General features: G+C 40.0%; 1 protein-coding gene across 1 annotated transcript in view; it reads left to right on the top strand.

The window, feature by feature from the left end:
* The window catches only part of PWWP2A (PWWP domain containing 2A), a 40801-nt gene extending 25309 nt beyond the window's left edge, over window positions 1-15492 (top strand). The window contains exons 3-4 of the mRNA XM_019534898.1: window positions 9991-10111; window positions 13436-15492. Coding sequence (XP_019390443.1) covers window positions 9991-10111; window positions 13436-13565 — 251 coding nt within the window. The 3' untranslated portion in view covers window positions 13566-15492. The remainder of the gene's footprint in view (window positions 1-9990; window positions 10112-13435) is intronic.
* The last annotated feature ends 6387 nt before the right edge of the window (window positions 15493-21879 follow it).

A 21879-nucleotide genomic window follows, 5' to 3' on the forward strand; every position in this document is an offset into this window, starting at 1 on the left:
GCCATGTCTATGGCTGAACTGCTGATTCTCTGAATTGATATCGAATCTTCAATTAATCAAATCACTGTCCCCAATTTGGGCCAAATCTGAATCAAATATGGCCTGTTTCGCACACCCCTACTGTCTTGGCTGTACTGACAGTCCCTAAATGTCCATAACTGGATTGCCACTACATTGCTGGGAATGGGGAAGTAGAGATTTACTGTCAAAGTGTTGTTTTATCATTAATGGAAAATGTCTAAGACAGGAGTTGGACCTTGGCCATAAACTATCAGTGCAAGTGGGCCCCTGTGTAATTAAAATCTTCAATTCCTAATTTTTATATGCATAAATAATTTTAAGGAATGCCAATTTAAAAATAATACTTCTATCTGACAATAATAAGTACGAAGTAAAATGTAATGTCAATATAAATTGATTATTGACATTTTTAAAAAATTCACTCACTTCCCTTTTCCACTCTAGTATTTGCTTTGTAAAGCATTTCTCTTCTTTGGTTTAAGAAAGGAAGGAGTGATATCTTTCTTAAAATGGAAGGGACCTCTGGCATCTTGAAGTCTGGTCCTTTACTGGCATAGGCAACCACATCATGTGATCTCTTATAAATTTAACAAGCTTTGTTTTAAAACTAGGCATGCTGGTTCTTGTGACACTGTTGGAAGAGTGCTTGAGAATCTCATCTTCTGATGGTTAGAAACCTTCTAATTTTCATCCTAAATCAATATATGTAGTTTATATTAATTCATCCTTGTTCCAGCATTGCCAGTTAATTTAAATAGCTCTTCCTTCTTGAGTTTACCTTCTTGATGTATTTAGAAAGAGCAGTCAAATCTTTTTGGTATGATAAACCAGCCCTTGTTGTACAATAGTCCATTTCCCTGATGATCCTACTAGCCCCTTGCCGCACTGGCTTCTGTTTTAAATTCATCTTGAACGTGGCAGTGGTCTTATTAGGATGTTGTAGAGTAGCATTAATACTACCCTAAGTCTACTGGAATTACCTTGCTTTGTAAATATTGGGATTCCATTTGCCTCTTGGAAGGTGTTCAGTTGTCATTTGATTAGTACACCAAGTAATACACCCAGGTCTTTATCCTTTTTTGTTGTTTCCAGCTGATGATTTTCCAGTTTATGGCAGAAAATTGTACTGGCCCCTTAAGTGTAAGGTTGTGTACCTTGTGCTATTAAATTTCATCCTAGTTCTGTTATTCCAGGATTTAAGGTTAAATTGATAGTGGTTCTTCTGAACTATGTCATAAGGTAATTCTGTTAGTGCAACCCTAGTTTTTTTTTGCTTAGTTTTTTAATGAAAATATTAGTCCCAATATTGATTCTTGGAGAGCTCCACCAGTAACCCTCCCTCTAGTCTATAGATCCTTTTTCAGCACAACTGATCAGCAGCCCTTTAATCAGTTTTGTTATGCTACGATTTTGTGTTGTGTGTTCCAGCATGCCACTGCATCAGATAAATCTACAGCATTTGCTTTGTTTAGATGATCAGTTTTCTTAACACAGAAATATCAGGATAGTCCGACGCAATCCATCTCATAACCCTTGCATCATTTTCTCTCAGTTCTACCATGGCTATTTATTCATTCTTTCCAAATTGTCTGTAGTTGTCTGATCACTTTTTTCCTTCTCAGATCCAGATATTATATTAGCTCTTTACCAATCAGTCACGTGGTACTAAATGATTTTGAGAGTTATAAAGAAAAAAATTCCTTGCTACAAGAGTTGCATTTTATGCTCTAGTTCATTTAGTATATCGAGTATTGAACTTGAGTTTTGTTCCACCTTGAGTATAGTAAGTAGTGTTCACTTCAAAAGTCATCTGGTCTTTTCCCCATGTTATGCCAGTTGAAGGATGAGCCAAATTATTCGTTTAGCCTTTGGAAAACACCTGAGTAATGTTGAACCTATCCTTACTGAACAGTAACTACGCTTCACTTCTCTCTTTATTTTCCCCTTTGCTTGGAATTTAAATTCTGGCTAATTTTTACATTTTTTACTTAGAGTCAAATAGTCATCTACATTCAAGTCCCTGAGTTCGTAAATGCAGTTGACTTCACTGAGCAGTTTCCTTAATATCTCAAGCTTTCCCTTTCAGAATTGAAAACCTGAGTTACAGACCAGTTTTTGTTTATCCATCCATTTTGCTGAAATTAGAATCAGTTTGTGATCTCATGATCAATAGTCAGTATTTACCAAAACCAACTTAAAATACCATTAACTCCTGTTTGTCCAGTAATAGTTTGGTAAAGACATTGTGAAAATGTCATTATGAACACACAAAAAGTCCTGAAGCAGAGCTATGTTTGGGTTATTTTGAAGTTCTGGAAATTCATTCTAATGCTCCTTACAAATTAGTAGGATGAAGCTGTATTAGTGTCTTGTATGAGAAACAATCTTGGTAAGTTAAAAGTCAGACTTCAGAATCAGAAGTTAAATAGAAATTTGGTTATCTACCTCAGGTGCCCAGTACTTCGCTGCTGTAATGATTCTGAAATGCTATCAATACTCATATATTATTTTAAAGTAAACTGACACCCAAGTGGCCTCTTCTGTAAACAGAAGATCCTTACAAAGTAGCAGTTCCCAGGCATGTGTACCTAGAAAGGATACATTTATTTGCAACCTGGGGATACAGAAAGGATGCATTGATTTGCAGGGGAGGACTTGTCAGCTCTGCTTACTGACATGCTCTCATCTCTACTCTCAGCCCTGGAAAATAGTGTTCCACGAGGCTGAGGTCCAGCAGGTGAGAACAAGCATTATTGCTGTCTCTAAGGATATGGCTCAGTTTAACCAAAGTTAAGGCTATTTGGTGAATTTAATAGAGGTGCTACCATTTTTCTTAGAACTGTTTCAAAGGGGTGTGGTTCCTTCTGCTTCAGATAGAAGCAATGTGTGTGGAAGGCTCTATGTAAGCAAGTACGTAAGTTAGAAGCTGCACTATGTTACATACTTATTTGCTTGTCTGAATAAGCTCCCACATTATTGGTCTGTGCATGGGATGGGAGAGCTGGTGTTGCAGGGTTGTTTCTAATCCTGAGCAGCAGGACAGTGGCAGAAGCCTTAGCTTCTCCCCTCCACAAAACCCTCAGTCCTAAGTAATTAGTCCAAAGAGAGAACAGGGTGAGCTAGGAAAAAAATAGTGACTCACTCCTTGGAGACTGGGTTTTGGCTCTGCTTTGCAAACCTTCATACACATGCTTGTTCTTAGGTACAGGTAGTCCCACTGAGTTCCCCTGTGTGTATGTAAGGGCTTGCATTATCAGGGCCAGAGATCTTTAACAGCTGTAATTTTTATTTTTAGACCAGAATTTACAGTAATTGAAGTCCCTATGCAGATCTGGATTAACATGCATTAGTCTTAGCTTTAACACCAGGGCTAGGGACAGACACTAAAAAAGCCTGAGCCTGAATTGATTCAATTTTTGCAGGTTAGTTTAACCTGCCTAGGCTAAATCACTTTGTAACTGCACAGACATCCCAGAAATGCCAGCACATGCCTGCAGTAACGCAGGCTAGAAGCCTAGAAGAAGGGGGGGGAGGGGTGTGCTAGAGCAGCCCACCCTTCCCTTGCACAGAACTGAACTGAGGTGGGGTGTGGCTAAGTCCCTGCAGGATGTTCTGATTAGCTCAGCAGGGAATTGATAACAATGTTTATCACCCCATTAAGAAAACAACAGAGGTGAATTACCAGCTACCTATTGATTCTGCCTTTGTCACAGCACAGACCATCTATGTGGTCTGCTAGTTAATACACAGATACCTCTCAGCAAGGCAGAGGGGAGGGGAGAATTCCTGCTTAGTGGGGAATAGTGAGGGGGGAGGGGGAGAGCAGCCTGCAAGTCTCTGCTGGAGCTTCAGCCAGGGAGCAGAGGGGAGGGGCCAACTTTGCTGTGAAGCAGAGAGCCAGGTCCAGCCCAGAGAGCATGGTGGGGTGCTGGGGGTGTCTGGGTTAACTTAAACCAGCAAGGGGTCTGGGACAGACGTTGCGTAAACCAGTATGAGCCAAATCAGGTAAGTCTGAAACTACATTAAACCAGGTGCATCTCAAACCAGTTTCAGCTATTTTCAAACTGGTTTATGTGCACTGAACATCTGTTCTGTTACCAATTTAAACCAGTTTCTGATCACTTAAGCCAGTTTATATGTAATGTCTATCCCTTGCCCAGGAGATACTCTACAAAATGAGGCACTGTAGGATTTCATGTTTGACCAGCAATGGCTTTCAGATCACAGTAGCTCCATTTGTATGTTTAAGAAGGGGTTGCTCCATCTGCTAGTCCTACAACATAAATCAGTAATTGAAAGTCAAGCTGTGTAATCATTTGCAACTGGAACTCCATTTAATTACTGTGACCTTTAACCAGAAGTCAGTTTGCTGTCCCATCAGTTTGGCTTTGATGTAATAACAGGTGTATAAAGTAGGGAAAACCTATTTTATTGGAAAAGTTAGCAGATGAGACTGACTAAACTAAAGGCAAATATCTAATGAGTAAGAAGATGCCAGTTTTATGTTATTGCTTTTCTGACTTTAACTGTGTTAACTGCAGAGAAGATATCTAGATATATAGCTGGTATTTGATTATGCCCCTCCAATGTTTCAGAAATTTCAATACCATGACACAAGTTTTGGTAGGTGAATAGCTCTTCTGTAGACAAGCCAATTTGTAGACGATTGGATTTCTAAGATATGCTTAGTGAGGGGGTTAAGGTGTAATGATTTCTTAGCTCCTTTGTGGCTGTGCAAGAACCAAAGAAATACTTTTATGGACTTGTAAAAAGTACATGCAGAAAATATATCCTCATATACCAGCTTCTGTATGAATGAGCATTTTATGAAGATCTGTACGCTATTTAATATTCTTTGGTCTCTTGTCCTTTTGAGAACTCAGCTCATCTTTTCAGTATTGATATGAGGAAGGTGCGGGTTAGGATCTTTTTCCTTCCTAAGACATCAGCAATAAAATTAACCCTAGTTTATTTTAAGAAATTATTTCTTTTCTTTGTATATTTTTATTATCACTACTGTTCCAGGCTACCATTTAAAGATCAAGGTTTGTTTGGCTGGGACATAATGGAAGAATTTTATACCTTGTCAACGGGGAATTACTTTTCATAGGAGTGCGGATGAGTGTGGCAGGTTTCATTATAGGTGCTGGAATTGGAAGTGGACCATTTGCTTTCTGCTGACAGATCACATGATTTCAACCTATCAGTGCCATCTGTGAAACCTTAATTTAAAGATAAGTGAAAAAGTGAAGAGGGAAAAAAATAATTGTTCCCTTTATTTGCATCCTTATTATGCAATGAAGAAGGTACTAAATTGGTTCTTTCCCACAGGGGAAAGTTATTTTCCCTGTCTTCATTAGAAATATCAGGCCATATTTTTTTCTGGAGAATTTCTTGGCGAACTGTGGGATTATAACGCCAAGAGACTGAAATCTGAGCAACTGAGAGGGGATAGATTTTTGATAACACTCATTTAGCACAGATGCCTGAAAAACACTGGGGAGGAAAGCTTTCTAGCTGAGGCTGAGAGCTCCCCCCTAATATTTTAATTCTCCCAGGAATCCTCCAGCCAAAACAAGGGAGATGAGATTTTAATAAAAAGAACTCTTCTGAAGAATAAGTAAAAGCCATTTGTGTTACTCGGGTACAAGAAGAAAAATGGGTGGACAATTTCCTTTCTTTGTGGGTTGTGCTTTAAGAATTAAAAAAGAATATATTTGAGGCGGTTTACTCTTTGGCTGAAATATGCTAGCAATATAATTTCAGGCAAAATTAAACCTTTTGCCTGAGTTAGAAGTTTAAGGGAATTTGATCCCTAAAACGCATTAAGTTCGATGGGAGCGGAGTTTTAACTAACTATCTTAGTTTCTTGGGAATATTTATTTTTAGCTGACAGCTGTTTTGTATAAGTTTTGGAAAGTCAGTTTATTGTATACGTAAAGGACTTGCATGTTTAAGCCAGAGGCATGTGTTGCCTTGTAATTCAGCTAAAACATGTATACTTTCTAAGATTGCCTTGGGGGTAAGAAGTGTAAAGGGAAGTAATGTAGGAGGCAGGCTTTCTGTGTAGTGACTTGTTAATTGGAAAATGAAGTTAAAAAAAAATCCCAAAACTGATGTAGTTAAAAGTTTATAATAGTAACAGCAGTATTGCTTCTCGGGTGTGTAGCAAAACTCTTAACGCTTCAGAAACAGGCAATTAGGTAATTGTAACTGTTGTCCTTAAATACTTGGGCTTCCACTTGAAAACCCAAGCTCCTTCCTCTTTTTTATTCTTCCTCCCCTTTTCAGGCATGCTGGGAGGGATATTGAGGTTTTTACTTTCCCTGTCATTCTGAGAGGCTTTCTCTTTTTCTGCCTTTTCCTCTTGCTGACTGCCATTGTCTCTTTTTCTGGGGAGAAATAAGTAGTTTCTAAGAAAGGCAGTGCCTCTTAGAATTGGCTATCACTGGATAAAACTGGAACTTCTAGAATGTCTACATGAAACAGTTTACAACCTTTGTGACATTAAGAGGTTGTAAAATATGTCTGCACTAGTTCAGAGAGAGGGCTTAGGCACAGCAGGCTTTAATGGCACAATGGTAAAAGTGCCTAAACTCTTTAGTCCTGCTATACTTGCTCGCAGTTTTTCTAGTGCAGACAGTATGCTACTTTATCCAGCAGTCCACGGAAACAGTCCCTAAGTGCTCTCTAGATCAGTGGTCTCCAAAGTGGGGTGCGCGCAAGACGATGCATGGCGGTGCGGGAAGAAAATATTAGAACTTCTATTTATATTTATATAAATATACATATATTGGGGGTGCGTGCTCAAAATTTTTTTACTGATAGGGGTGTGCGATTAAAAAAGTTTGGAGACCACTGGTCTAGACCACTGTCTGCCTTTCTGCCCTCAGAATGAGCCAGCATTAAGCATTTGCTGTCATAGGACACTTTTACAGGTTCTCCAGAGATGGCGCTTTAATTAGAGCAGCTCTGAGAGCCACACAAGTGCTAGTCTATCTCATGCATTAGTGTCCCCACACTTAAAAATGGTGGTGGGGTCTCTTGAACTAAAGCTCGTTTGACGAGCTTTATTTAGTTCAAGTGCCTCCGCCACTTTTAAGCGCAGGGATGCTGATACCCAAGATGCAGGAGGTTGCTGGATCATGGTCATTGCCATGCTCCAGCAGATTTGTGTATAGACGCCCATAGATTTCACAATACAGTGAATAAACTCACTGGATGAAACTGATAAAATAAACTCGCCCCAGGGCAAGTTTGTCTAGTAACACGGACGGTGGGTGCATCTACACACGCTCCAGACTTTGCAGTTGTTACTGGGCAGTCATTTAGTGATTGCGCAGTCCCAGCGGTGCATGGGTCGTTTTGGACCCTATGGTGTAGTAGCAATGAGGTACTGCACAGTAGCATCAGCATCACAATTCATGTCTGCCAACGCAACACTGCTGTAGCTCATCATTATGGTTACGTAACATCTTGTATAGAGGCACCCACTGACACAGACAGCTTAGATGCATACAAGTGTTGGGCTGCGAGGATGCAGTGCTATTTCATTCTCTTTCATAACGCCACTCTTCAGCCATTCTTTATATCCTTTTTTTTTAATATATCAGTAGTCAGCACTCTGCATCACACAAACTAAGGGAATCCTCAGGATAAAAAATGGCCTCTTACAGTGTCCGTGTGGTGGGCTGGAGGAAGGTGAGGGAAGAAAGACATAGATAGTCCAGCTGTGGCTTCATTTGAGTTACAGTACCTGATGAAACTTTTTCTATTCCTTCAATGCCTGACCTTGTCTGCTCCCAAAAGTTGCATTCATGTAACTGAAGTGCTGTAGATATCTTAATTGGAGCAACCACTTTGCATGCATTCAGACTATTTGAGGGTATCCATACAGGGCATTTGCTTTAACTATATTTGTTTTAAAACAATTTAGTTAAATCAGTACAACTATTTTGTTTACATGAGGCCTCAGAAGACCAGTGTTTATCTTTTTTTTTTAATCTCATGTTTATTAAAATATTGCTATTATCAGTAGTTCATATGAAATCTGTTCACCATTATTTTCAGGTGAATAAGGAGCATTTTACTAAGTCGTATAGGAAATGACCCTCGAATGATTTCCTTAATACTCATTTTTTACTCTGTTTTGGGGAGGAGGAGACAGAGGGGTTCAGTGTTTTTGCCAGTAGCAATACAACCAATATTGCCATTGTGGCCTCAGATGTTTTTGGGTAAGAATTTGAGGTAGTAAGAAAAGAAAAACCACAATGCCTAGATTTTATTTCCATGTAACTGGCTTGTTGAGAGTGGGCCTGCAAATCTTTTTGTTTGTATAGAACTTGACCATATATATTCAAGCCTGATTATGGCACTTAAGCCTTACTACAGTATAAATATAAATTAATAATAGTTTTTGTTAAACGTAGGGTTGTGCATTGAGTTGTGCACACATGACATTCCAGATTTTCTCACTGAGGTTAATAAATGCGAGATCAGTATTTTGGCCTCAACTAACAATTGCTTGTGAAAAACAAGTATTTTCACTCATCACTGGGAGGCCCATTGCAAACTCATGGACTATACAAGTCGGCAAATGAACAAGCTCAAAAAAGGTAATACATGACACACAAATTACCTTTATCCGTTCATTTTGCAAATTGTGATTTACTCTCAATTATTCAACAAAATATATCATGTGATTGTACTACTAAGAATAGAGGACTCATAAAAACACCACCTGTTTCATGGTATGTGGATTAGCAGTGGGTTTTTTTGCATTTAGAAGCCCCATTTGTCTTTAAATACTTTTTTTTTTTAGCTTTTTCATCACTTGTCTTTTTACCAAGGATCTTTGCCTGAAATCAGGGATATTATTTTTAGAGAGAGCAATGATCTCTCTTGCTTTTTTTATCCATGGGTGAGCAAAATTTCACAATATCCTAATCACTTCAACAAATGTTATTTTGTCATAGGCCAAAAGATGTTTGAATTCCACTGAAGAGTCGTTCAAAGGACTGGTTGTTCTTGTAAAAATAATAAAGATCTGGGGTTTTATGTGATTACTTTTAATGAAGAATGAGAGGCAACATACAGAAATTGTGATATACATAGTTTATTAACTATGAATCATCTTTTGCTTAATCAGATACTGTAAATAAAATCACAAGTTCTTGGTTGTTTGTCCGAATACTGTGTACAGGATCTTGCATCTTAGGAAGATACAATCTCTGTTCTTACCTTTTTAAGCCCTGGAAAAACATATTGGTGTGTCATCTTGTAAAGAAGAAGAGAACAGCAGGTATTTTCACAATGTCTGTTCTTGGGAAGCAAGAAGAATCTAGGACATCGAGCAACAGCGATGGTTAACTAGAGATTTAGGCTAACAATCACTTTACCCTCAGTCGCAAGCAAGCTGTTTCATTGTCACACACTTTTTTTTCCCCCGCATATTGAAAAATTAAAACGTGAGCTAGTTTACTGTTGCCCTGTAGGTGGTCTTGTGACAGCAATGCAAAGCATAAAACGCAACCAAGTCAGAATGGTAGTGCTCAGTTTTTTGGGAAGAAAATAACAATACAGTATTCAGTGCCACACTGATAAAGTGCCTGACATTAGATTTTTGGTTCTAAATAATGCTTTTGTCATACATTCAGAGGGTTGCACTGGATTTACCCCACAATTCTTTGTGCATAATCTATGTTTGCTGTAAGGTAGTTCTAGTTGCTAAATTGTGTGTTATTTCTGAGAGAGAGTTGCACCCTACTGGTCCAGTCTAGTTTAAATTCTTAAAAGGCTGTTGATGTGTCATTATTTTCCATTTAGTGTAGTCTCATGCTTTCTGTAACACTAAAGAAGTCTACTCAGCAGGAATTCAGGAAGGCAAGGAACTGAATTGTGATCCAAGATCTTTTTAAACCACCATGAATGAATACTCCATTTTTCTTAACTTGGTTTTTTCTACCATAGGTCTCAACAAGTGGCAGCATATTACATCAGACAGTGACGAGTCCTGCTGCTCCCTAACAGTGTCTGACAGACCACTGTGGATTCAGATTGGGGGTATTGAAGTTAACAGTGAAATTGGCAGGTCTGTCTGTTTTAAGCCCAGCCTAAAATGAAGAGGGGCATTATGTCATCAATCAGTCATCCCCAAAGGAGGTTAGGTTAGAGCTGATAAATTAGCAATTACTTTATTTCCTGCTTTCATTTCAACTTTGTGCACCTGTACCTCAGCGTACATTTTAGTTGTGTTCCTTGACCCTAACCTGGTAATAAGGTTTACATGTATTTTCTTGAATAAATTAAAACTCACTTTTTTCAGATTGGCTTCTGAAATGTTTCACTATACAGGCACATTAAATAATGACAGAAGCCCTAATAAAGGTCAGAATGTATTGGTATATTCTAAGCTAGACAGTTTCAAACTTTTCATTGGGTGAGCCACATCTTAATAGAAATTGCCTGTGGACAGCTCCCTTTCCAATTGAACTACATGGAATCTTCCCCCGGCCACTGGTACCTGCAACTAAGTAGGCAGAAACAAGAATTAAAACCATGTGACCAGATAGGTCTCAGCAGGCCGCCAAAAAGTGGTCCACGGACCACAGTTTGAAAACCACTTCTCTAAGAAAACAGTTGTTACTTTAAAGATTGAGTATTTTTTTAAATTCCTAGGATCTTAATCCTTGAAAGAGTCAAGCTAGCATGCAAGGCATGTGCTTAAATTTGAACACATGCTTAAATCCCATTGAAGCTCAATCTAAGCAAGTGCTTAACTGTTTCCTTTAATTAGGGTTTAAATTGGTATTCATACCTTCTGTTTGATAGAGGAGCATGCAAATTTTATTTATTTTTTCTATGCATTTTTAAGGTAGGGTTGAAAACCTTTGGCTTGTATGTACAGGGCTTATTTTGTCATGAGAGAAAAAAAAAGATTCTGGTTCTGTCTTTGGCCTGTAGACTTGAAGCAGCTTGATTCAGTATTATTCCATTGTGCTAGGTCTAGCAAGTTGGATATGCTTTGGTAATTTATAATATAAGAAATATGTGCCGTGTGCTGGTTCTACAGAAGATTTTGGACTATGCCCAAGGATGTGAGATGACTGATACTTTGTGGGTTGCTGGAGATGGTATGTCAGCTCTGACAAAAGATTTCCGCTCTTTAGTGAGGGTGTTCTGAGTCCCGCATTGGTGAGCCCCAAAATGTTAGGAAGACGCTCTGTTAGCTGACTTGCACTGTAGAATAAGCTCCATGTATTTCTGAGTAACTGAAGGCAAGTGTTTTTGAATGTATCACCTGGGATGCTGGAAAGTCAGGTGCAAAAGGTAAAATGCTTGTTTAAGGTTCAAAATGCTGTGTGTTTATCATGGTTTTATGTGCAGCACATGGCCTTAAACTTCATTTACAATTGCTAGTTACATCAAAAGCCGGTGGAAGACCATATGGTCTATTAACACCATCTGCCCACTACTTACTTTAGACAAACAAAATGTTAGTGTACAGCATAGAAATTGTGGGCCTAATTCTGCCATTGTTATTCCTGTGCAGTGCTCCTGAAGTTAACCAAGTGAGAGCAGTTGTGTTAGTGAGGTTTGAATTTGGAATTTGAACTTTTTAGTTGCTTGTTGTATGCTAAATTGACAGAAACAGCCCTTGCCAAACTTAGATGTTTGCACATCTTGGATAAAACTTTAATTTTGCCCTATAGGATTTTTATATTTGTGACAAGATTTTTGTCCCTATAGCGCACATAATATGGAATATTCCATCAGGAAGAGTTTCTGCACACAGTGATGCTTTTGTTATCCCAGGCTTTCTCTTACAGGCCTTCATGATGTCAAAGCCCAGCCAGCCACTGAAGTGCAAAGCCAGTATCGGCAACCTGCCACATTTTGGGGCAACCTGCCACATTTTGGGGATATTGTAGTCTTTCAGCATTTTGGGGAAGCAAATGTAATTCTTTTTCCTTAAACTTCATGCACAGTATTCAGCCTAGTGACCTCCACCAACAGTAAATGTTATTTCATTGGAACTGCAAAGTACATTTTGCAGAAATCAGCACTTTGCTCCCTATCTGTAGATTTGGCATCCTTTTCTTTGTAGAGGTTTTGCACATTCAGCTCATTCATCTTGAATGAGCACATAGTTAGAAATGGTTGCAGTCTTCCTGCAAGAAGACTGAGACTACCTCCACAGCTGAGGTGATATTAAGGGTGAACTGATCCCACACATGATTTTTATCCAGAATGCCAAGATACAGCATATATCTCTGCACAGAAATTCTGCAACCTGTCCCCTCTCCTTTGGATCTGAACATTCCCAAATTCCTACTCTCTCAGCTTCTTCTATTGCAGGACAGGGTGTAGGACAGAATGAACGGTTTTGTCAATGTTTCATGTTGTTGTTTCATGGCACAATAAGCAACTTCAAATTGAGAAATTCCTCAGTATACACCCTTTGCCCCCTCCTGTGTCAGGATCATTGTCCTTTTGTTTTTCATCTTTCCTTTCCCATCCCACCCCCTATGTATCTAGCGATTTATCAGGCTCCCCTCCCCCACTGCTAACTTTTAAGTCCATTCCTCTGTCTTCTCTGAAGAGTTGCATCTTTTTAGGCAGAGCCTCAGGATTTAGGCCCCCCCATGGTCTTTTCTGTTAATCAGGTAGTATTGTTTAAGGCATTCCTTTTGGAGGTAGTGGGAAATGTATATAAAGCAATTCTCAAAGTCTGAGGGAGTTCCTGCAAGATCATCAAGATAAATCAGTACAGCTGAGCTGGTTTTGTTGGACCCTCCCTCCTCCTATTTGCATCTCTTGGCAAATCCAATCTATGATACACCACTGTAACTCTCTGAACAATAAGCTACTGTTGATGGCTTTGTAGAAGAACTGTTAATTACCTGGACTGTTCCTATCTGCTTGCCATTCTCTTCTTAGTATCATTTGAGGCAAGTACAGATAATAAGCCAAGCAGTTACTGAAAGGAAATATGTTAGCAGCTTTCTTTTTGCTGTTCCATTGTCCTCTGTAACTGTAGCACATATTCAAAGTACAAACCGTGGTGGTACTTTTAGTTATTAATGTGTTATACATGGTTATAGAGGTTTTGCATATTAATCATTCCTATTTAACTACCTCTGGAAAGGTAAATGAACTCTTGGTGCTGCAGTTTGGTGAGATTTAAAATGGGGCTAGGAAGGCAGGTTCTGCTTTAACTCCAAGCTGCAGGGATCTTGTTCAGTTTAATATGCCTTATAACAATGTTAAGGTTGTTTTTCCCTTCTCATGTGTAGAATAGATCAAATTTAGCAGGTGAACTGACAACTGTTTTGACCACCTCACATTTTGTTTGTTGGTTCTTGCAGTACCAGCGAAGAAGTTTAACCATTTTTCCTTTCTCTTACCTTTTCAGCTCAGAGGCATTAGCCAACTGCTGGTTTTATGGAACGTCATTACACTGCCACGAAGAGCACCAGCTCATCAGGACTGACAAATTTGAAACTGAATTGTTAAAGTTTTCTTCTGAAATCTTTACCAAGTAGTAAATGTTTGGGAAGGGCTCATGTCAAGTACCCTCCCAACTGTGCTGTGAGGGCACCTGTATCTATTGTACATTTTCTTTGGAATTTAAAAAAAGATACGTTGGGACATATTTTATAAAACTTTTCTGCAATAAATGATGCATGAGATGAGGAGAGACTGTACGAAGTGTACATGCGAGGAACCACTTGAATTATAGTATGAAGAATCACTGCAAATAACTGGTATTTTTTAATGCAACAGTCACATTGATGTTTGACAGGCCCCAGTGATGGAGCCAATTGCCTGGAAATTTACTGTAACTTTTGTTTTAACTCTTTAACTTTCGCGCTGCATTTTCCATTCTACAAGGCTTAGTTAGTATTAGTGCAGGTGTTAGCAGAGCTGTGGCCTGTGATTAAAAGCATGTCCAAACCAGCTGTATTGTAAAATATGAACAGTCCTGCAATGAGACCAATGTTTCCTATAGAGATGGTGGGCAGGATGACAACAGCAACTTCCATGTATCTCTAAATTATGGGAAAATTGCTTCCCTGTGAATATGGTTGTAGTTTCTTTATGCTAATGTAACATTTTGGGAATTGAGGATTGTTGGAAATGTATCATGAAGAGCTACATCACTGATAGTATATAGTCAGTTAGATTTGCTTATGATAGTGTAACAATACAGAGCCAAGAATGGATACTGCTTAGCTGAGAGGCCAGTCATTTGCCAAGTAATGAGTTTATTTCATCTTCCTGCACACATTTTTTCTCATACAGGTAGCTGGTATACCAAGGGTTTCCATTAGGATTTCTTGTGGTAGTTGATCTGCATAGCATTGACTACTTTGAATATCCTCATGTTGAAATGAGAACATGTAATCCTTTGTCCTTTTTGCAAAAGTTGTTTGGTAACAATTATTTCAGCTGAAGCTACTGAGTGCTGAGAACAATGCTGAAATATTGGCTTGCCAGATAATTTATTTGCTGCTGATTTGTGTGCACATTTTCTTGACAGAATAGCGCTTAAAACTGTTCTTAATGTTAGTAAGGGGTTCATGGGATACCAAAGTTGGAAAGTACATATTTGTTTTGAAGAAGAGAGAATGCACACATAATATTAAGACCTAATGAAGTACAAGTTCCTGTTTCCATGGAAAAGCAAAGTCTTGTACTAACCTCTCTTCCTACTTTGTGTTTTGATCTCACTGGGGAATGTAAAATATCTTTGTCCAGGGGATTTGAAGAGAGAGCACCTTTCTTGATAGGTATGTCGTCTAGCACAAAAGATTTTACAACCTCCATGAATGGGGCATGAATTAAATACATTAGTTAAACACAGTACCCATAATTGTATATAATTTCTCTTGGCTTTAGTATTTGGCAATACAACAAATTCATATTTTTAATGGAATGGGGGCATAATAATCCAGACCCATAAATACTATATTGGTGGTACATACGACCTAAAACAGTTTTATATTAGAGGTTTAGTACTTTTTCTAGTTCTATTAGCAGTGACTGCTCAATTTATTTATTAAAAACAAACTGAAACCATATCGTCTAATATTTTTTCAAAAAAACTATGTTAGTTCCATGTTCAAGCTGTGTACCACTTTTTAAATTGTGCCACTTCTCATAATAAACTGCAGATTAATTTTTAAATTGAGATTAGTAATTATTGCTCTGCAGTATTCTGCCTTTCTGGTGTAGTCAAAACAGAGGGTCAGCAGTCTAGACCTGCACCACAGCCTGAAATTTGACTCAGAGTTGTTATAAATTAAGGCAACTTGCTCTTGGAGAGAGAGAGGGAAAGGTGGTACAGTGAGTTAATGTACTATTCTTTTACCTCTGGAGAGCAAAAGGTGATTGTATTACAGATGAATGAGGGTCTCATCCCTATTAAAGGAATCACTTTTATCTTCTTTTTCTTTTTTTTTTAAAAAAGACAACATGGCACAATTTCTGCTCAGGAAAAAGGCCCAGGACTGTAATGGCAGGGTTATTGCATGTTGGGATTGAAAAATGATTGATGTTATTTATGAAAGCCAGTAGTGCCTGCCTATCTGACTCTTAACCAGTGTTCTTATTCCCTCATCTTCAAGAGCGCTGGCAAACACTACTTAAAATGTACAAAATGTTTGAGAGAGAGAGGTGCAGGTCTCTGCATTTGAAAATATGGGTAAACTAAGCAAATAGCATAAAAATAGACTAGGTAGCTAACCATATTTGCTCATGAAAAATGAGTTTATTTTCACGGGAAGTATTGTAGCCATTTTGTTTGAGACCATATTTTCATTTTGAAATGAAATTGTCAGGGATATTTTAATGATACAGAATTACAGTAATGTATTGCTTTTTACTTTTTGGCTTTAGTTGCTTAATATTTAAGCTTTGCTCCATGCTACCTTTTTGTCTGTATATTGAATGGTCACTATGCCTCCTTCATTTTGTAGACTTGAATGAGGAAAAAAATATGATTCTCCTTTAAGGTTTGCTCAAGAAGTAAGTGTTAAAGAATGTTGTGTAACATTTATTCAAATAAAGCCTTGATTTTTTTCAGCACTTTTTAAAGGGTAGTTGTGTTTAAAACATTTATCTGCTGTTATATTCCATCACCCATCTCCTTAACCTCATTGATTGAATCTCACGTCTTTATATTTTCTGAATTGATGCAAGGGTGAAACCTAGGATACAGCTCTGCTGCTCTGAGTGCAGACAGACTAAGCTAATGCTGTGCAACCTTGAATTCAAGCTATTGTGGCTAAAATGTGTTAAGTGTTCCTTGACCAACTGGAAGCTTTCCAGAAGAAATGAGAACGCCCCTACCCCTTCATAATAACAAGGAAAGAGATGGTAGACCATGAAGAAGCAAATATTAAAGGACAAAAAAAAGAGGATGGCTCTGCTTCATAGCTGCAGTGAAGGAGCACTGGTAGCAGCTCAAGAAGGGAAATACTCAGTGGTCATTGGGGATTGGTGCAACAGAGGTTCTGCTCTGTTCCTCTGGCATTACTACAGATATAGAAAGTGGTGTAAGAGCTCTGTGCACTCAGGAATTGCATCTTCTGGTGGCTAGCTAAAGTCTGTGGTTCTACTTCGGGAGAGTGGCACAAAGCACCTGGGACACCAGGAAGAGCTGGGCTTTGAACTCAAGCTCTGCATGTTGATTTATCACTGGGATCCCACTATGACTGTTTTTTGTTTGTGATAGTAATGACTTCAGACATGCATCCAACCCAGGTAAGTGTAATGGAATATTTCTCCATTTAAATAGAAAACTGAGTTGCATTCGCTCATAATTTTGCCCTAAAGGGAGGAAAACATGGTATGTTGCAATGGATAAAGAGCACAGAATCTCTAGCGCTAGGGTCAAAGTAGGGTCAGGTTGCTGCATATTTCTACAATTTTTACCATGCTGCATTGCCTGGTAAAAGAAAAAAAATTGCTACTTTCAATTTCTACAAATGAAGTCTGCCATTGTTAACGAAAGAATGTCCCAATTTAATCTAAGTGTCCAAGTTTATCAAATATAAGCAGGCTTTTTAGAGAAGTCCCTACTGTGTTCAGAAATATTTATTAAGCATGCTAATCCTGAATGAGCACATCCCTCTTTATGCTATGGACAGAAGTGGAACATAAACTGCTTTAAGTCATCAAAAACTGTTTTAAACCAGAACAGAAGTTTAGTGCACATAAACCAGTTTCAAAATGGCTGAAACTGGTTTAAGATAACCTTGTGTGAATGTAGTGTCAGACTTAACTGATTTGTGTCAAACTGGTTTAGGAAACTTCTGTCCTAGACCCCTTCCTTGTTCAAGTTAAATCAGTCCCCTAGCATGCTTTCCAGCCCTGGGCTGGGCTGTGCTGTTTGCTCCAGAAAGCAGGGATGGCCTCACCCCTCTGCTCCCTAGGCTGGAGCAGTAAGGGGCTGGCTGACAGAGGAGTGGAGGGGGGACAAGCCCACCTGGGGTTGCAGCCCAGTCTATGGGGAGGGGGAAATGCCCCCACCAGCAAACCCCAGCTGGAACCTGGGGTCGGGGGGCAGGACGGTTAAACACCCCTTCCCCTGCTCAAACTTACTGCTGGCTTCAACTGTAGACTACAAATCCTACAGGCACCTGGAAGCAGGAAGAGGAAGTTATAAGCAACCCTGCGGAGTCCTGCTGTTGTAATTCTGGACTGCAAATCCCTGAAACTTCTGGGGCAGCAGGAAGAGGAAGTAAACACACAGCCAGACAGCCATGCTCTGGAGCCCCCCAGCTTCTGGTCTTAGCCATTGCAGGCATGTGGCTGCATTTCCTGAATCAAAGGTAAAAGTCTGTTCATTTCTGTTTCAATTTAATCTGTGCAGTTTAGAATAACCAGCAAAGACTGAATTGATTCAGCCTCCCGGCTTTTTGACTCTCTGTACCTAGCATTTGAGTTGTGTGTGATTTGCCTGAAGGCAATACTTAAGCAACTGACCTATTGTGCAGTAGTATGTAGCTGGTAACTTGACGGGAGTGGAGTTGAACCAAGCACCTTTGCTAGGTACTAACCTTATTTGTTGGAGTTAAATGATAGTGCCAATGTACCCAATCTGGAATAAAGATACTTGGCATCTACTTCCCTTCATTTTATCATGACCATTTTCTTGCTCACTTTCATTTTGAAGCCCATCAGTGCTTTTCCACCTATGTCTCTTGTTTGGTAGCAGGTGCCTTTTCCTTCATGTATGAAAAATGTCAAAGTTCTGTTTTGAGGAACTCCAGTCTTCTTCCTCCTCTTACGAGTCATTCATTCTTGCAGCAGTCCTTCCTAAATTGGCTGGTCTCATTAAGCTTATGGTGGAGAGGGGAAATCCTGCTCAAATGTAATTGCTCACTAATAACTTCTGGTCTGTGACATTGTGTCTGTAGCTTCTCATCATGGGAATCACCTGATTTTGCTATGTGGGTATGGAGCCCATGAGACTGGTTAACTACACATATTTCATGGAAGTCTACAGTTGTCATACTGATTAATCTTCACTACAGCAGCACCATAATGAAGGTATAAAAGTAACACCATCCCTGCCAATGTTGAAATCTCCCAGACCTTTGCATTCAAGAATGCTAAGTGTTTACTGCTCCCTTAAGCATCAGCAAGGTGATACTTAATAAGGGCAAAGTCATATGCGTAACAGCTGCTTAATGCACAACCTGAGGTAGGAAGATTTTATTTCTGGCTGTCTGAAAGGTGGGAAGCAAGTCAGAGGGAGTAAAATGTACTCTCAGGTACAGTGTGTAGCAGGGAAAGAAAGATGGACTGGTTCTATGCTGGACCAGTCCTAGGGAAACAAGCAACAGTGACAGAAAGAATAAGGCTATTGCATGAGTGCTGTGCTCCCAAATTCCAGTTCATCCAAGTGAATATCTAGGCAAGAATTGCAGAGTGGAAGTCTTCTCCCAGAACCTCACAGAAGACCAATGAGGTATAAAAGCTTTGCTTTACTTTTATGCATCCCTTAATTGGGGCTGGGCTGGTTTCTCAGTGAAAGTTAGTCTTCTAGCTGCCAACTGTTCCCTGGCAGCTATTTATGCAGACTGGGGACTGCAGCGAGATATAAAGGCCATTTTGGCACCTCCTTTTCCTTAGCTATGCTCTCTGAAGTAGCACACAAGCTGCTACCTGTACTTCGCTTTGGAAAGAATAGCTTGAGAGCTGTGTGGCAATTCTCCCACGGTTAGTGAGGGTGAATTTGGGGCCAAATGCAACAGAGAACCTGCTGTCTGGCAAAGAACTGCACAATCTGTCAGACAACAAACAAGTGCAGAAGGACATTGAGAATGTCAGCAGCATTGCAAAGCAGTGTCAGCAGAGCCCCAAGCAGCTGCTGGAAAGGTGACAGACCCCTGTGAACACTGCTTGGGTGTTAGCTGCCACTCCTGCTTTTTCTTTTTTTTATTCCCTTACTCGCTTGCCCTCCCTGAAGCTTTTAAAAATGGATTTGTCAGTCTCCTCCCCACTTATCTCATCAAGCAGGAAGACTGTATGTAATCATGGCTGTTGAAAGGAAGTAAACTGAGAGATACAGTGCACTTGCATGTCACCAGCAAAGGGAGCAAACTGATTTCCTCTTTCAGGCCAAGTGCTGGCAGCTGTAGTATCTTAACTGCTTTCTGCAGCCTGCTTTGCAGTTCTTCTGTGCATGCCTGTTCCCTATCCCTTGGGGTTTCAGTTCTCTCATCCTGACTTACTCCCTGCAAAGTCCCAGTCCAACCTGAAATGCAAAGAGTGGTCTCTGCAAAGGGACAACTTAAGCCTGCAGTGGGGAATTCAGGTGACTGTTTTGTTGTGAGATGAACTGTCATAGCCCAGGATTGGTTGTAATTATGAAATGCAGCTGGGCCTCTGACTTGTGCAGGGGGCTTTGTTTTCAAAATGCAGGCATCTCAGTAGCTCTGATATCTAGCTGCTGCTGCTCTGCCTGCTTGTTGCTAAATCCCCAGTGTTCCTCCAATGAGCTGGACCCAGAGACAAGCAGGGAAAGAAAAAGGAATGGAACAGCATCTAGCATATGACAAAAGAATTCACCAGATGCAAATGCAAGCCATCAGCACTACTCAGCTGGCTATAGGCAACCCTTCCCAAAAGTGTCTGGGTTTGCTCTGGCTAGCCATAGGGAATAGAGCAGAAAACTACAGCAGGGGTGGGCAAAATGCGGCCCAGGGGCTAGATGTGGCCTGCCAGGCCATTCTACCCGGCCCGTGGGGCCCCTAAAAAAAATGTAGAAAATTAATATTTATCTGCCCGTGGGTGCATATCATGCAGCCCTCGATGGCTTGCCAAAACTCAATTAGTGGCCCTCCGCCCAAAATAACTGCCCACCCCTGCCCTACAGTATATGGAACCACTCTGCTGTGCTTTGATCCCCAAATGGTAAATTCCCACTAAAGCTGCATTACTTCATCTGGAGCCATTTGTTGCCAGCAGTGTCTTGAGCACTGAATGGGACAAGCAAGGAGTCACAATCCCACCCACAAGTTCCAAACTGGGTGCTGCAGATGCACTGTGAAGAGGTCAGGAGTGCGGCATTATCAAGAGGAGTCACTCCAGCAAAGACAGAGCATTCCACCTCTCCTCTGGGTTTGCTCAGAAAACTGCCAGGACCTGAAACAGTTCTGACAGCTCATCCTCAATGCACTAACAAAAACAGTGAAAACATATTCAAATTAACTCGACATCCCCACCCCTTCCCTCAGGGACATTTTGTCATGGGTATCTCAAGCAATGAAACAGACCTGTGCACTGCAGTACCTTCCCAAAGCTATTCCAGCAGCCAGGCACAAAACCACTCAGTAGACTAGAAAAGACCATCATTCCTGCTATCTCACTTGATTGATATGTCAATCTGCAGCTAGTGCTTTATATTACTAGCTCTATTACAGAACAGAACTCATCCTCTTACATCCAAAGTCCTGGTTAAAGGACATGGAGTGCTTTATATTCCAATAATGTAAGAAGAAGAAAAGCCTAAACAATGTGAAATATTTAAGGAGGCACAGTTAATGTCCGGGGTGCTGAAAGGCTTATATTATGCAGCTGGCTGTATAATCTTAGTTGTAGGGTGAGAGCCTTACTTACATGGGACAAACTATTAGTGTCAAACTAGTCATCTAGTGAAGGGCCTGCCATCTCCAGACAGCAAGTAGTGTGTACTGCTGCTGTTTTCCAGGTCTGCCCTGGAGCAGACTGGATTTATAGCCTTAGTAGAGCCAAGGAAGGGAAGCCTACTTCAAGCCCAGTACAACATGTTCAGTTACTATGTACCAGCTCTTAATACTCTCTCCCCGACAAAGAACCAACTACTAAAAGAGGGGAAATTAAGCATTGATGCTGCTTCCTAAGGACTCCAGTGCTGAGTTAAAATTAAAAATGGTCAAGGCTTTTGGGTTCAGATGATTACCCCCCAAATGCGCACACAATTAGAAATGCCATGTTAATGGTTTTCAGTTGTTTTACATATTTAATCTATGATAGCTTTGCTCTGTCAGGGTAGGCTGTAATGACTCTGATGGCATAGTGCCACACAAGCAAGAGCCTGACAATTTACAGCATCTCAAGAGGTTGCTTCTTTGACAAGCTAGGCAGTGTCTGAGCTGAAGGAGACACTCCTTAGCAATTTCATGTTAGAGCATGAGACTGCATGGAGTAAAAAAAAAAAATGATGCAAACAAGGGAGTAAGTGCTGCGTTTTTCCCAAACTAGGAAAAATTGCTAGCACACATAATTGCTTCTCAGCTGCAGAAGCCGGCGGAGCTCAATCGGAATAATCTCCCAGGGATAACATAGCTAATTAAAACGCAAGCA

This window comes from Crocodylus porosus, unplaced genomic scaffold (assembly GCF_001723895.1).
Source record: "Crocodylus porosus isolate Cpor-Errol unplaced genomic scaffold, CroPor_comp1, whole genome shotgun sequence".
NCBI classification, from domain to species: domain Eukaryota; kingdom Metazoa; phylum Chordata; order Crocodylia; family Crocodylidae; genus Crocodylus; species Crocodylus porosus.